General features: G+C 41.5%; 1 protein-coding gene across 1 annotated transcript in view; it reads right to left on the bottom strand.

Moving 5' to 3' along the window:
- Positions 1-8665, bottom strand: part of Cep55 (centrosomal protein 55kDa) — a 19971-nt gene extending 11306 nt beyond the window's left edge. Inside the window, exons 1-4 of the mRNA XM_013034328.1 lie at positions 8446-8665; positions 5118-5312; positions 3759-4034; positions 553-621 (exon numbers count right to left, since the gene is read on the bottom strand). Coding sequence (XP_012889782.1) covers positions 553-621; positions 3759-4034; positions 5118-5300 — 528 coding nt within the window. The 5' untranslated portion in view covers positions 5301-5312; positions 8446-8665. The remainder of the gene's footprint in view (positions 1-552; positions 622-3758; positions 4035-5117; positions 5313-8445) is intronic.
- Positions 8666-17148: the final 8483 nt, after the last annotated feature.

Here is a 17148-nt window from a genome sequence, read left to right as displayed (position 1 = left end):
TATTGGAGATAGGAGTCTCACGGTCTTTCCTGCCCGGGCTGGCTTTGAACCGCGATCCTCAGATCTCAGCCTCCTGAGTAGCTAGGATTACAGGCTTGAGCCACCAGCGCCCGGCTAGATCTGAGGATCTTAATTCAAAGTCAGCACAGACAGACAAATCAAAGAGATTCTTATCTCCAATTAGCCAGCAATTCTCAACTAGAAGCATGGCTCAAGTGGTACAGTGCCAGGCATAAGTGAGAGTAAGAAGCTTAGAGTTCCAGTCTTAGCACCACAAAAAAAGGAAAATTAATTATAATAAAATAGCAGCTGAACAAATTAGATTTAGGTGAAGAAGAGATGCTGTGGACATATTTGTAACCCACTTGAAAAAATTTTTCTCCTGAATGCCTGGGCAGTGACTTAGGCAACCATTACAATCCACTTCTCTTGTCTCATCACTTGATTCTTTTTCAGTAGAGATGCTAATGCTTCCAACTTTATAAAATTTAAAAGTCAACAAGTTAGTCCCATAGCTTATTTACCCATAACAATCAAAAGAAACAAACTTACATCTTTTAGTTGCAGTTCCATCTCATGAATGTTACTCATTGATGAGTTGAGGCAGCCAGTAGCCGAAGTCTGTAAATAATCCAATATCACTTAACATTACACATTCAACAACACAAGTTTCCTTCGTAGATTCAGTTCCATAAAAATACACTATGTATATTTCTCAGGGGCATCCCAAAATTTGATAACATACTTTAGAACCAAATAGCCAGGTTACCAAAGGACCACTGTGAAAATTAACATTTACAAGCTTCCTAAAGATTGGAAACCCTGAGATTTCAGATCTAATTTGACTTGAGTTGCGTGGAGCACAGAATCACTAGAAACGCCTGTTTTTCACCAAGAGGAGTCAAAACAATTGGGCTATTTCAGTGAAATCTAGAAAACATAAATTGTCAACCAAAAGATGATAAGTTTCTTTTCTAGAATTAGGTTTTACATTAACATAGTTTGAGTAGCATAGTTCAGATTAGCATAGTCTGAAAATGCTAAGAAATATTTGATACTGTAGATTTTCTGGAATTTGGAATATTTGTATAAACATAATGAATTATCTTGAAGATGGGATTTAACTCTACACATGAAATGTGTTTGTATTTTGTATCTGCCTTATTTATACACGGTCTGAAGCTACTTTTATACAGAATGTGACAGATGTGATTATTTTTTACTTTTGGTGGCACACTGGTAAACAAAAGCTTCAGATTTTGAAACATTTTGTATTTTTGATACTTAACCTCTACTAGTATTAATCAGTTTTAGTTCACATAGAGTATGTGGAATTTACGACAGTTCTTTTTTTCTTCATTTCTAGCAAACCAACTCTATAAAGGCTGTATTTCAGGATTTTTAAAAAGATACCAATGTGAACATTGGTAAGAAGGCTCAAAATATTTGCTTTTCTCCAGACAATCTCTTCATTCACCCTTTCAGGTGGAACTGTGACACTACCCCCACCCCTTTTTTCCCTAAGCACATAATAGACTTTCTTTCCCAGCCTTCCCTGTGGTTAGTGGAATCTTCTGAGTTGTCTGATAGAGTGTGGACAGAAGTGAAACATGCTAATTGCAGGCCTCCTCCAAACCTGCCTTGACAATCTCCTCACATACTCTATTTCACAGATCACAGAAGCCCTGGCAGGAAGTCTCCATCCTAAGGTAAAGCCACTAGGAGAAAGGGATCTGGATCTCTGAATGACTGGAGCAAAGCCTCCATTCCAACTTGTACTACACTGTGGTATAAGGAAAAATCACCATTTCCCATAATATGCTGAGATTTTTGAGGATGTTTGCTATAGCAGTTTCTGTTTGATACAGCAATTTCTGACGGGCAGAAACCAATACTACAAAATCATTTCAAAATTATATTTTCTTCTATGTACCAGTGGCTCATGCCTGTAATCCTAGCTACTCAGAAGGCTGAGATCTGAGGATTGCAGTTCCAAGCCAGCCAAGGAAGGAAACTCTGTGAGACTCTTAGACTCAATTAACCACCAAAAATAGAGCTGTGGCTCAAGTGGTAGAGTGCCTTGAGCAACAAAGCACAGAGAGGGTGCCCAGGCCCTGAGTTCAAACCCCAAGACTAGCACCAAAAAAAATGTTATTTTCTACAAGGAAACATTTTAACCAATCACTTTGAATCTGACTGCAATGTTTCATGAGTTTCAGTTCTGTGGGAATTCTCTAGAAAAACTCACCATCTTTGAAGTCATTTCTTGAAATATTCAGTTGCCTACCTGTATAAAATGTACAGGTCTGATCACTGTATCTTCCACCAAAAGAAAATAAAGTACAAAGAGAGACTATATTAACAGCATTGAGGTGTTAGATTTGAAAGTTAGATTTTTTTTTCCTGTAAGTAGTCTTAGTAGTTGTGTTAGTACTATTCAAATGTTTAAGGCTGGGAATGTGCCTTAGTGGTAAAGTGCTTGCCTAGAATGTATGAAGCCCTAGGTTCAATTCCTCAGTACCACAGTAAACAGACAAGGCCAGAAGTGGTGCTGTGGCTCAAGTGGTAGAGTGCTAGTCTTAAGCAAAAGAAGCTCTGGGACAGTGCCCAGGCCCTGAGTTCAAGCCTCGGGACTGGCAAAAAAGTAAAATAAATTTCAAAAGAATCAAACATTTGACCAGTAAAGTAACCATTTACAAGTATGACAGGCACTATGTTATCAATTTACAAACATTACCACACTCAATTGTCAATATTCTTAGCCAGGTTTTTTTTTTTGGTGGGGGGTAGGTTGTGGGCTTGAACTCTGGGCCTGGGCACTGTCCTTCAGCTCTTCATCTCAAAGCAAGTGCTCTACCACTTGAGCCACAGTGCAACTTCCAGTTTTCTGGTGGTTTGTTGGAGAAAAGAGTTTCATGGCTTTTCCTGCCTGGGCTGGCTTTGAACCGTGATCCTCAGATCTCAGCTTCCTGAGTAGCTAGGATTACAGGCGTGAGCCACCGGTGCCCAGCTTCTCCAGGTTTTATTGATGTGGAAACTGAGGTTTATGAAAGGGGTCTGCTGAGCCACCTGGTCTAAGGCTCACACAGTTAAGAAATTTGTTCAGAGTCACATAGTTAACAAGGCAAAATCAAGATCTGGACCTAGGCTTGTCTTTTACCTCCAAATCCTTGCTCTTCCTACTCTACTGGTATGTACCTCTCAAACAAGAAAAGGGGAAAAATATGCATGCAGATGGAAAAAGTAGATTTGATATTGTAATTTTGTACCTCAAATATAAAAATTAAGCTGAGTGTTAGTGGCTTATACCTGTAATCATAACTACTCAGAAGGCTGAGATCTGAGGATCCTAGTTTGAAGCCAGTCTGGGTAAGAAAGTTTTTGAGACTCTTATCTCCAATTAATCAGCAAAAAAAAGCAACAAGTGGAACTCTGGCTCAAATGGTAAAACTCCATCTTTGAACAAAAAAGAGACAAGACCTAAATCTGAAGTTCAAACCCAGTACTGCACAAAATAAACAAAACCTCCAGAAAATTAAGTCTCTTTTAAATGATCCAAACTATAAAAATAAGTTCTCAACACAATCTTTCTTCTTGGCCATTGTACAGATAGAGAAGCTAAAATAAAGTAAGTGATCTTCAAGTTCACTATGCTGTCTCATCATTTGGCAAGCATTCTTTAACAAACTTATTCTTCATACGAATTACAAATTATAGCAAAAAGAAAGAAATCTGGGTTAAAAAACAATTATTAGCACCTGTGATAAACGGATGGTACTGGCTTTGCTTTCAAGTTCAGCAAGTCTTGCTGTCGCGGCAGACAACTGTTTCTTCAGTACATCTGTCTCTTCAGATAAGGATTTCAACAACTGTTCCCTCCTTTCACCTTCCTTGGTTTTCTCTTCCAGCTGTTCAAGCAATGCAGTCGTATTATATCTGGTCTTTAGCTGGTCTCTGAGTTGCTGTATTTCTTTGTCTTTCTCTGTGAGGTAGTAAGCATTTTTCTCTTTCTCAGCTTCAAGAATTCGAATTTTCTAGACATAAAGAAGAAACATAGAACAAAGTCAAGTCAAACTTGCAGCTAAATAATATATTTCCACAAGCATTAATTATTTTTTATATATCAAGTTGGCTTTATGATATCAGGACCAAAAAAGTCCAGTTCTATGCTCAAACAGCTCAAGGACATAAATCAATACATATAAATGTAATATACGTTCTATTAACATACATACAAAATGAATGGGCATAGACACAAAGGAGAAACTACTTGTATCAAAGATTGTGTGAGAAAACTAAAAGAAAACTTCTCATATGAATTATTTTTTGGAGGGAAGTGAAGGCAGTACTGGGGTTTGAAATAAGAGCCTTGTGATTGCTAGGTACCACTTGAAACACACCTCCTCCTATTTTTGCTCTTTCTCATTTGGGTGTATGTGCGGTCCTGGGGCTTGAACTCAGGTCCTGGGTACCATCTCTTGAGGTTTTTTGCTTAAAGCTAATACTCTACTACTTGAGCCCCAGCTCTACTTCTAGCATGTGATTGATTGGTTGACTGATTAATCTGTCTGTTTACTTATTTATTGGTAGTTAGTTAGAGATAAGTCTCACAGATTTTCCTGTCCACACTGGCTTCAAACCATAATCCTCAGACCTTAGCCTCCCAAGTAGCTAGTATTAGAGGTGTGAACCATTATTCCAGGGCTCTATTATTTTTATAATAGGGTTCTGCTTTTCTCCCTGGGCCTGGTTTGGACCTCAGTCCTCCTATTTTCATTTCCCATGATCTGAAAATGATGTAGGTCACATCCTAGTCTCAACTTTTATTGGTTGAGGTAGGGTCTGGCAAACTTTTTGCCTAGGATAGCCTCAAACCAAGATCTCTCTATATACAGCTCTTATAAGTATTTGAGAATCTTTCCTCCATCATATTAAACCTTCTAAACCTAAAGGCTAAATGCTAAAAAGTGGCTCCTGAAAGACATACATGCTCATCTACTGATGAGGGATAGGGTAGGGATAAATATAACAAGAATAAGAAGGCAGCATCAGAAAATTCAAGTACCATGTTTTCTAAGAATGTTCACTACAACTAAAAGGATTAAATGACTATTTACCTCCAAAAGTCTGTGTTTATCTTTATCAGTCAGTTTTCCTTTTCCATTTGTGAGTTCATCCATTGATGTTTTTAAAGATGAAATTTCACCCTTAAATTTCTGTAATTCAGTTTCTGACTTGGAGTTATTAGGCTTTAGTCCCCACTTACTCTTAATTAAGTCTTTTGGACTTCTAGAAGACATTTCTGAAATGGTCTGTGAAAATAAAAGTCAACTATATTTTAAATCTTGCATTTAAAATTTAAATCTCAATAAACTATTCCATTCTAAATTCTCAATAAACTATTTCATTCTAAATTCTAAATAGAAAGGAAATATTCAAATCAGAGAGAACAAGAGATAGACCAAAAAAGGTTTCTGAGGTATTGCAACCATTAAAAAAAATGTCAGGTAAGAGATATGAGGAATAACTGTCTTGCAAAAATATGACAGCCTGCATATCTCGCTTTTGTGCATGGTCTGTACAGGTATCACAATTTGGTAGAAATTTTCTTTTAAAAAACAATGGGGGGGGGGCTGGGAAGTGGCTCAGTGGTAAGAGTGCTTGCCTTGCATGCATGAGGCCCTGGGTTTGAAAAAGCCAGAAGTGGCACTGTGGCTCAAGTGGTAGAGCGCTAACCTTGAGCTGAAGACCTGAGGGACAGTGCCCATGCCCAGAGTTCAGGCCCCATGACTGGCCAGAAGAAAAAAACAATAGAGGGGTCTCCAATAATTTTTTTAAAAAACCTTAAAATAGTGAGTAATGATCACATATCTGACACAAGACTAAACAGCTAGCAGTAATCTACCAAAAAAGCCAGAAGTGTAGCTGTGGCTCAAGTGGTAGGGTGCTAGCCTTGAGCAAAAGAAGGTCAGGATGGGGCTGGGAAGGTGGCTCAGTGGTAGAGCGCTTGCCTTGCATGCCTGAGGCCCTGGGTTCGATTCCTTAGTACCACATAAGCAAAAAGAAAAAAGCCGGAAGTGGCGCTGTGGCTCAAGTGGTAGAGCACTAGCCTTGAGCTGAAGAGCTGAGGGACAGTGCCCAGGCCCAGAGTTCAAGCCCCATGACTGAACCCCCCCCAAAAAAAAGACAGGAACAGTGCCTAGGCCCTGAGTTCAAGCCTCAGTCTACCAAAAAAAAGAAGTCATTATTCAACAGAATGGTATGACCTATTTTAGAAAATATGCTTAATTTTACTCTAACATGATAGTCATTTGAGAGAGTATGGTAGGAAGTGAGGAAAATCCAATATTTATACATTTTAAAAAGGTAAAATATTCAGGGAATCTGGTAGGAAAGAAATTTAGAATAAGGGACCAAATTTAAGGAGATCCTTAGTATCTGCTAAAAATACTAGATGACAGATTAGAAGCAAGTATATATAAACTATGGTAGACATATAGTGAAATATACTGTACATATACTTCATATAGGGTCAAAGTGGCACACATTAATAATCCCAACCACTCAAGGGCAGTGATAGGAAGATCGAAGTTCAACCAAGTTGGGCAAAAATGTTATCAAGACTTTATCTTAAAAAATAAACTGTGCCAGGTACTGGTGGCTCACGTCTGTAATCCTAGCTACTCAGGAGGCTGAGATCTGAGGATCACAGTTCAAAGCCAGCCAGGACAGAAAGTCTGAAGTCTCCAATTACCAGAAAACCAGAAGTGGCGATGTGGGTCAAGTGTAAAGCGCTCTCCTTGAGCTGAAGAGCTGAAGGACAGAGCCTAGGCCCAGAGTTCAAGCCCCAAAACCAAATACATACATACATACATACATAAAATAAAATAAACTGCACATGCCTGTCATCCTATATATTCAAGAGGTTGAGATCTAAGGATCAAGGTTCAAAGCCAGCCAGGGCATGAAACTCTTATCTCCAATTAACCATCAAAAAATAGAGAAAGAAAAGCTGGAAATGGAGCTGTTGCTCAAGTGGAAGAGTACCAGTCTTGAACAAAAAGCTAAAGAGACAGTGACAGGCCCTGAGTTCAAGCCCCAGTACCTGAAAAGAAAAAAAGCTGAGTTAGTTGTCCATACTTATAATTTCAGCTAATTGAGAGGCAAACATAAGAAGATGAAGGCGAGAGGATGGTCTAAAGCAAAAGTAAAACTTTCTCTATCTGAAAAATAAACTTAGGCAAAAAAAAAAAAGGCCAAGGGTGTGGCTCAAGTAATGGTGTCTGCAAGCAAAGGCCTTGAGTTCAAACCTCAATACCATCAAAAATAAGTAGTATAATAAGTATAAGTGAGCTGATGGCTCATGCCTATAATCCTAACTACTCAGAAGACTGAGATATGTGGATCCAGGTTCAGCCAGGCAGGGAAGTCCATGAGGCTCTTATCTCCAATAAACTATTCAGAAAATGCCACTCACAGAGAGAAGAGAGGAAAGAGAGTGTGTGTCCTGGGGCTTGAACTCAGGGCTTCAGGCTCTAGGATTTTTCTACCACTAGAGCCATGGCTTCCAGTTCTGGCTTTTTGCTGGTTACGCAGAGAATCTCGGTCAGGCACTGGTGGCTCATGCCTGTAATCCTAGTACTCAGAAGACTGAGATTCTGAGGATCACAGCCCAGGCAGGAAATTAGGCACACAGACACAGCCGGAAGTGGCACTGTGGCTCAAGAGGTAGAGCACTAGCCCTAAGCAAAGAAAACCCCCCAGGATCCTCTCCCCCTTCCCCCCCCCCGCCGGCCCCACCCTGAGTTCAAGCCCCAGGACCCACACACACACACACACACACACACACACACACACACACACACACACACACACACACACACACACACACACGTTTCTCAGCTTTCTCGCCTGGGCTGGCTTTGAACCCTCATCCTGAGTGGGTAGGATTACAGGCGTGAGCCACGGGTGGGTGCGCGCTTCTGTCCACGTATTTTCCATTCCAGTCGCCCACGGGGGTTTCTCCTGCTCGGCCCTTACCTGCGCCGGCGGGCACCTCTTTGTTTTCTGTTTTTTGGGAAGCCTTTTCCTCGGTGGGAACTAATGAGGACACCGCCCCCGGCCTGGGATCAGGTCCCCGCCGTGTCTGCCCTCCACCTGCTCTTGTTTTTCCGTCGATGGACTTCAGTCCCGGCGCTGCACGTTGACAGCGGGCGCTGCGGTAACCCGAGGCCGGCACACGGCCCGGGCACCTACGAGGGGCCCGGGGAAGGCCAACTGCATCGTGACCCCCGCCACGGGCCCACAGGGTCGGGGCCGCAGCCGCCCGGGGCGGACTCGCAAAGCGCGGGCTGACCGCTCACCCGCAAAAGCCATTCTAACGACAGCGCCCGGGGTGGCCGCCGGCCGGGCGGCGCCTCCCGCTCGAGGGGTGACAGTACTCACCGCCAAGTCCCACGGCGGAAGCGAGGCGACCACGGCCGAGGGAGAGACTCAGGGCCCCCGGCAGGCCGGAAGCGGGGACCCGCGGCCTGCCCACCGCCTCCCGTGCAGACCGACCCAGCCGCGGCGGGAGAGCTGTGGGATCTGGCCCCCCCAGACCTCGTCAGCTGACGCCGTCGCCACCTCGGGACCGCTCAGCACCTGAGGTGAAGCACGGCGCGGGCCTCGGCTGCCACACCCACCCGCGAGGGCGCCGCTTCCGGGAGTTTGAATCGCGCGGCTGCGGGGCGGGGCACGTCATTGCCGGCTAGACTCGGCTCTCTGATTGGTTGAGGCTTCTGATTGGCAGGGGCGGGTTCTGAGGCTTAAGGTCGGAGGCTGAGCGGGGGCTGGATCAGCTCCAGCTGAAGCAGCAAAGACCTCGCAGATCTGACACCCAGAGAATTCTGATTTTTTTCCGAGGCCTCTGCAGTTATTCTTAATACTCAGGTTTTAATAAGTGGATGCCCCTCCTCTGGGAACAACTCCTTTTGTGACCTGAGCGTGGTTTATACCTCTGAGGACCAGTTTTCTCAGTATAAAATGGAACTCATCAGATTATAGAAAGAACTCGGTGGTGGAGTATAAGGCCCAGTGTTCGACACCCAGCACCACAACGGGCGGAAAAACAACTGAAAAAAGAAGCTCCTCCATTCCCGAGAGAACTGATTCCACAAGGAGGACTGATCCCCGTGTATTCTGAACTTTCATCATGCCAGAATCGGGGATCAGCATCCTAGATGGGGAGTGTAGCAAAGGAAAGCTGTTAGGCATTCCCTTGTGAAGTGGAGATAGAGAACCCCAGAGACAAAGAGTTTTAGCACCAGATTGCCGCCCTCAGGCCTGATGCCTCTCTTGGTAAAGTCTGGGTCTAGGTTTAGCTGCTTTGAGACTTCTATTGCTTAGAGAAATGTTAGGCATAGGAAGTGTTTGCCAGGCAGAGTCTAACTTTCTTACTAAACTCATGGGAAAATTAAAAATGGATATATACATCATAGGAAGACTGAATTGCACAAGGGCAATTATTATCTGAGTTTACTGGCTTTCTCTTACTAGATGTGTGACCTTCGGTACTATATTTAACTTATCTAGGCCTCAGTTTTCTGATCTATAAAATAATGCAACTAGTAGTTACTTCATACATAGTTATGAGAATTGAATGAAGGAAACCATATGAAGTGCTGAGCATTTAATAAATGTAGTGATCCCACCTATACTCCTAAACCTACTCAGGAAGCAGAGCTCTGAGGATCGCAGTTCCAGACCAGTCAAGGAAGGTAAGTTCATGAGACTATCTCCAGTTAACTACTACAAACCTAGAAGTGTAGCTGTGGCCCAAGTGGTAAGCGTGCCAGCCTTGGGCAAAAACGCCAAATGACAGTGCACAAGCCCTGAGTTCAAGGCCCAGGCACTGGCACACACCCCCACACCCCAATGTAGTGAGCTATTGCTAAACAAAAGTCAATATAACTCATATTACTAAATAAAATGGATGAGAAATTATATATGATATGGTGGAGGAAGTAAAGATGGAATATAATATCCGACTTGGATTGTGTAAAATGGATAATGAACAATTTTAAGATATAAATGTTAAGTATGCTGTGGATAAGACTTCCCTGGTAACTAGCTATGTTAGCTAGTAACTGTAATTGTAACCCTGTAACCCTATAACTCTGTAACTAATGTCTGCTTCTGCTATTTTCTGAGCAATGCCAGCCCTAACCCAGCTGAAACCATCACCACCCATTGTTCTATTCCCCTGCTTTACACCAGCAAAACCTTGGCAGGAAGTTTAAACTTAAGGTGTGAATTTCTTGTAACAATCATTGGCTAAAACCAACACCCAGCCTCCCCCTTTCTCTGCCCTAGCCCTAAATGCTTAAAAACCAATGTGGGCTGGCACTCGGGGCTGTTTCCTGGGATCCCAACTCCAGGTGTGGTCCTGGCCCATCAGCACTTTTCGCTCAATAAAATCTTTAACATTTTACTGTGGACTGAGTGGTCTCACTGCCCCTCCCCACTACAATTTCAAAGAATTAGAAAAAAGTAAGAAGATGTTTAGTACTTATATCCTTGGAACTCAAGGCATCAGTCCATGATGCTTATTTAACAACAAGCTAGCATGGTCATTTTCAATGGCCATCTTATCCCTTGCCTTAAGGGAGACTCTTTTTTTTTAATTTTTATTTTTTGTGAACATACTTTACAGAGGGGGTACAATTACATGGGCAAAATAATGAATACATTTCTTATCAAGGGAGACTCTTTTATATTATTCTTTTCTGGAGAAATATGTCCTAGAGAGGCAGCCACCTCCATTGTCCAGCATATAAAAATGTAGTGTCTTCTAGCATGTGGACTTTCATTTATTTGAAGTTCAGAGAGATGTGGAAGAGTCCACATACATGATCTAAATCATATATGATTTAAGTGTCTCTACTGATTAAAGTAACTTGTATCTGGTTTTTGCTGTGGTCAGCATTTCTTACAAGCACCATTCCAGTCCTTGGGGTTGGAGAGTGCTGAGGAATGGAGGGTTTGTTCATTCTCATTCTGTTCAGTGTACAGTTAATTTATAAATGATATATGTCAGTGGGCAGCTAATCCTTAAGAAATAGAACTGGTAGGAATAAGGAAAAAACTGCTGAGACTTGGGGTGGGGAGTGGGCTTGTATGCACTTTCATTTCTAGTGGATAAATGCCCAGTCTTGGTTTCCTTCAGATTCATGTGCTAAAGTATCAGATGGGAGCGATGGGAAGAAGAAAATCTGCAAAAGTTAAATGAGAATATGAGTACTATGTGTTGTCTAGAGTTGAGATAAAGGGCAAAATTCATTTCTAAAGGTATGTATAAAGATGAGAAAGGGTCCTCTCCTACTCACCTTAGAGCCAAATAGCGAGCATATGGTGTAAGATGGGGAAGAAAGGGCTATTTGGAGAGGGGTGGCACCTGTGGACTAAGATCCAGGAACTGCCTGCCAGAGATTGCTGGGCCAGGCACTCCAATCCACACCAGCCCTCCAGGTCCTGGCTTCTGGCAAGAGTTTCCCCTTGTGATTAGGGACTCCTGAAGAAGAGGAGGAGACAATAAATACATAAATAAATAATAAATGTTTGCTCTTTACAGATAGGTGCTGCAAGTCCTGCAATTGAGGTCTTGCAAGGTGATAGTATTTTGATGGTGACAATTCAGTTCATCTTTATTCACGTAAAAAGAGAAATGGAATGGCCAAGCAGGCTAGGTATTTATCTCACCAGGGGAGCTCCTTTTCTTTCCAGTAAGAAAGTGTTCCTGGGAAACCAAAACAGTACCAAAAGCTGCTACAGGAGTTAAGAGCTATTAAATATGAGACTTCTGTGCTGGAGAGTGCCTGTCACCTTCCAAGGGTTATATCTTCCAAAGAGCGGCTAGTGAATGTGTGGGTCTTACCAGCTCATAGGCCTTCACACCCAAAAGAGCATTCTTTAGCTTCCTCTGCTCTATCCCATATAGTGGCCCTAGCCACACAGGGCTAATTGTGAAATGAGACTACTGTGATTGAAAAATTCTACTTAATTCTCTTTTAGAAACTAATAGTAGTTAGACACCAGTGGCTCACGCCTGTAATCCTAGCTACTCAGGAGGCTGAGATCTGAGGATTGTAGTTAAAAGCCACCCCCCCCCAGGCCCAATAGTCTGTGAGACTGTTATCTCCAATAAACCACTAGAAAACTGGAAGTGGCACTGTGGCTCAAGTGGTAGAGCACTTGCCTTGAGCTGAAGAGCTCAGGGACAGTGCCCAAGCCCAGAGTTCAAGCCCCATGACCAACAAAAAAGAAAAGAAGAAAAAAAGAAGAAAGAAACAGATAATAAAGTCAGTTGTTAGAATATTGTTCTGTCTGTACCAGAATTTGAACTTAAGGCTTGAACTCAGGGTCTCATGCTTGCTGGATTCCCTTACTCTCCTGGCATGCTACCACTTAAGCCATGCCTCCAGTTTAGATTTTTGCTGGTTATATAGGAGATGGGATCTTTGACACTTTTTCCCCCCAGACTGGTTTCAAACTGTGATCCTCCACATTTCAGCTTCCTAAGTACTTAGGGTTAGAGGTGTGAATCCCCCACTGGCATCCAACTGTCATTTAAAAGCTTTTGAATTTGCAACAACTTGTGTGCCTTCATTTATTTTTTCCAATTGTAAACCTCAGGAAGTCTAAATATACATCAAGCATTTCTGATAAGAAAAAAATTACATTTGATTCACATATATTTTGTGCTCTGTTAACATTTTGTGTCTAGATTGAGATGTTTGATATATTTAATGGATTTCAAAGGCATATACAAATGTAAAATACATGTTTATATTATTACATATCAAACAATTGTATTGTGGAATACAGAATAAAAATATATTAAAATCGATCTCGCTGGGAGTTGGTGGTTCACACGTATACTTCTAGATAGACAGGAAGCTGAGCTCTGACAATCCAAGTTCCAAACCAGCCAAGGCAGATAACTGTGAAAGACTCTTAAATTCAATTAACTAGCAAATAGGCTAGAAGTGGAGCTGAAGCTCAAGTAGTAGAATGCTAGCCTTAAACAGAAAACCCTAATAAAATTAAAAATAAATAAATAAATAAATAACAAACAAAAAAAACCCCAGAAAACCCTAAGCAAAAGTACTGGCACTAAATAAATAAACAAAATGAAATAAATCTCATCATGGCCAGGTATAGTGTCTCATGTGCCTAACAAGCATAGACTCTGAGTTTAAACCCCAGTATCACCAAAAACAAACCAGTTTCATTTATTGTGTTTTACTTTTTGGTTTTGATTTGTTTTGTGACATTCTTGTGGCTTGAACTATGGCTTGTGCTATGCCTAAACTCTTTTTGCTTAAGTCTAGTGCTCTAGTCACAGTTCCACATTCAGCTTTTTTGGTAGTTAGTTGGACCTAAGAGTCTGACTTCACACTACAATCCTCAGCTCTCAGCCTCCTGAATTGCTAGGATTAGAGACGCATGAGCCTCTGTTGTCTGGTTTTTTTAATATTACTACAAGAAAGTTCAAAATGACAAGTGTAGCTCATATTTCATTCCTATTGAACAGCACTAGTCTACCTACAAAAAGGAACTTTTTGTTCTAGAATTACTTTAGAAAATAGGACAAAAAAGTATAGCTAAGCAACAAATATGTACAGCCATGCTGGTTTTAATTTTCCCCCACTAAAGCACTTAATATTTCCATAGGGGTGGTCAGGAGAGAGAGGGAGGGAGGATGTATTCTTTCTTAGAGAAGGTGAAATTCATTCCCATAATCATATTTACCATACAATGATGCCCTATGTAACCAAACATTTTCTCTCCTCTGTCTCCTGTGTGGAATCAGACCAGCATCTTTTTAAAGGAATGAAATTTAAAGATGGTTTATATAGCCAGTTCTCCATATTTATGGATTCAACATCCACAGAATAAAATACTCGAAGAAAAACAATGTATCTGCACTGAACATGCTTAGAGATTTCCCTTAGAACACAGCTATCTTCACACTATTTCCATGTTGTTAAGTAGTGTACATAATCCAGGGTGATTTACAGGAGGGTGTACATGGGCTTTATGCGCATTCTACTCAATTTTGTGTAAAGGACTTGAGCCTCTGGATTTTGGTATCCACGATGTGTCTTGGGACCAGTATCTCATGGTTATTGAAAGACAACTGCTTGAGGTTTCTTTAAAATACCAATGTGCAAAGCCCTATAATTATCTATTAAAATAGTATTATAGTTCTAAGAAGCATTTTAGTCATCAACTGAAATAATTCTTGTATAACTAATTCAGCAAACAGCTCTTAGCTGTAGACCACCTGTACATGATCATCCTTGTTAGGTAAACATACCTGTAGAACTGAAATTGGAATAAGATGTTAAAAATCTATCTTCACTCCTCTACTAAGTTCTTGATGCTAGTCCATAATGCTTTCCTTCTCGTATCCCTTTTATTTTGCTTCTACATCTCTCCCCTCTTTTTCTCTGCATATTTTTCTTTCTTTCTCTCCTTTGTCCCAGTGCTCTAAGGCCACACACGGAGATTCATGCAGGAGTTTTCTTAATGAGAAAGGTGAGAAATAATAAAACAGAACTCTTGAGTGCCCAGTGCGCTGGTGAGCTGGACTCAGTGGGTGGGAATTCTCGCTCAAGCTTTTAATTCTTAGACTGAACTTTTTCAACTACAAAGAGGTACACAAGAATCCTGTCCCACCAAGTTGTTGGAAACATTGATCAGCTATGAGAAAGTGTGGGATGCACTCCTTCCTTGCTGGGGAGCTCTACTGGAATAGACCTTGGGCTCTCTGTCTACTGGAATAGACCTTGGGCTCTCTGTCTACTGGAATAGACCTTGGGCTCTCTGTCCACTGAAGTCCCAGCATCTTACACAGGGCAGGACTCCAGCATCTATTGAACAATGAGTGTATTATTGAACACTGAACTAGCTGATGTTCATTCTGTTGAATGAATGCTTCCATGATTTTTCCAAAAGGAAATACCCTTCCTAAAGTGTTTTCCTTACAGTGTTAAAATCTTAGCAGTTTATTTCTCAAAGCTTACTCTATAAGGTAAAAAGGACCAGACAGCTTTTTGCATCTAAACAAAGCGAAGTAGAAATCTTCCTTCCTTTCCAAAACCTTCTAGGCAAAGAGATTCATTGTCTCCACCCATTAAAGAATGAAAAGTCAGGAAAGTGTTTGAGGTAAACAGAAGTTTACTTGAAAGTGAAAAGGAAGTTTCCCAAACCCTCTCCATCTAGAGAGGGGTTTAAAGAGGAGTCCAATGGAGTCTTCTTTGCAGCAGGCTATTACAGTGACGACTCTTCTCATATCTCCTTCCCCGGGTTTTGCTCTTCTTGCTTGATGGTTTATGTGTGCACTACCCTGTCTCTTTTTGTTGGCTGAGCGGGCACCCAGGGAATTGTGGGAAGAAGTGTTTGAGCAGGAGCCTGAGGCACTATGGGAACAAGCAATGTAGCATGGCACATATGATCTGACATCGTTATGTCCTTCACTTTTTACTCCTGTCTACCTAACAGGTCCCCTTTCTCTCTTGCTTCCTTGGCCCTCTTTGTCTCCAAACCTACCACACGAGTCAAATCACTGTATATGTGCTCTGGGAGGGTAAAATAGGTAAAAGGCCACTGGAATGGAGGAAATGAAGGTTTAGAATCTTAGTCTCACAACATATAGGGAAAAACACCCCAAGGCCCACCAGCGGTGGTCATTATTCCCTGTAGAAGAGCACAGAGGACAAAGGACACAAGAGAAGATGGTGTCCATAGTCAAGAGCTGTGCTACTCTGTTAGGTTCCTATGATCACCATAACAAATCACTACCAGTGGAGTGGCTTAAAACACTGTTCTGCTCTGGGGACCAGAGGTCTGAAATCAATGCATCCTTCTAAGAGGGCTTATAAGGACTCTACTTGGATTTAGGGTCCACCCTAATGCAGTATGACTTCATTTAAACACAGTGATATTCATATGTTCCAGGGGGACAAAAACTGGAGGAGCCATTATTCAACCCACTATACAGAGCATAGCAGCATCAAGCCTGAGTTCCACAGTTTCTTGGGTATGTGTACAATATTCTGCCATGATATTCCTCTAAAGCTGTCAGAGCCAAACAGAAGACTCCAAAAAATGCTAGAGATTGGTGAGCTGATCCTTTTTGTGCCTTAACAGTATGGCTGGATCCTACTTTTGAATCTATATTATCAAACACTTTACTTAAGATTACTTTAAAGTAATATTTTGCGTAGTAGAAATTTGAAAGGATTTAAAATAATGAATGCTGTTGAAAACTTGGATTGTGAGTCTTTCATGATGGGCTATACTTTCTTGGTGCCAAATGAACACTTATTAAATTCATGGCACTATTAAATTCATGGCACTACTGAATGGATGCACATAGTTCCTATATCTATATTAGTTATAGTTGATGACCTTATGGACACATCAACTTCATGCAAAGTCCATAGTGCACATTCAGGTTGTCTCTTGGTGTTGTATATTGTACAGGTTTGGATAAGTGTGTAAATACACTTATCCACCATTGCACTATCAAATAGAAGATTCTTAATTTTCCTGTCCCACAAGTTCTCTGTTCTTGTCCATTACTTCTTCCTAGTCCCTAAATACTGGCAACTACTGATCCTTATAGTGCCTCCATGGTTTCCTTTTCCAGAGATAGTAGAGATCAAAGTCAGAGCCTTATGCTTCCTAAGCAGGTGCTCTACCACTTGAACCACAGGCTAGCCCCTTTTTGCCTTGGTTATTTTCCTAGTAGGTTCTGACTTTATGAGCAGGCTGGCTTGGACTGTGATTCTCTTACTGACATGCACAAGAATGTTTAAGGCCCAATTTATAATAGTCCCAAACCCTGAACAAATATCCTTCCACAGTCCAATAGATTAATAATGTGTAGAGCAGTCATACCATAAAATACTGTAAAGCATCAAGCATGAATAATGTAGAGAGATACATGAATGAATTTAACAGTATTATGAGGACAAAAGAAACCAAACACAGCACGGCACTGGTGGCTCATGCCTGTAATCCTAGCTACTCGGGAGGTTGAGATCTGAGGATCCTGGTTCAAAGCCAGCCCAGGCAGGAAAAGCCATGAAACTCATCTCC

This window comes from Dipodomys ordii, unplaced genomic scaffold (genome assembly GCF_000151885.1).
Source record: "Dipodomys ordii isolate 6190 unplaced genomic scaffold, Dord_2.0 Scaffold188, whole genome shotgun sequence".
Classification (NCBI taxonomy): domain Eukaryota; kingdom Metazoa; phylum Chordata; class Mammalia; order Rodentia; family Heteromyidae; genus Dipodomys; species Dipodomys ordii.
The sequence above is the reverse complement of the archived record's forward strand: the minus strand, read 5'-3'. Positions and strand labels throughout refer to the sequence as shown.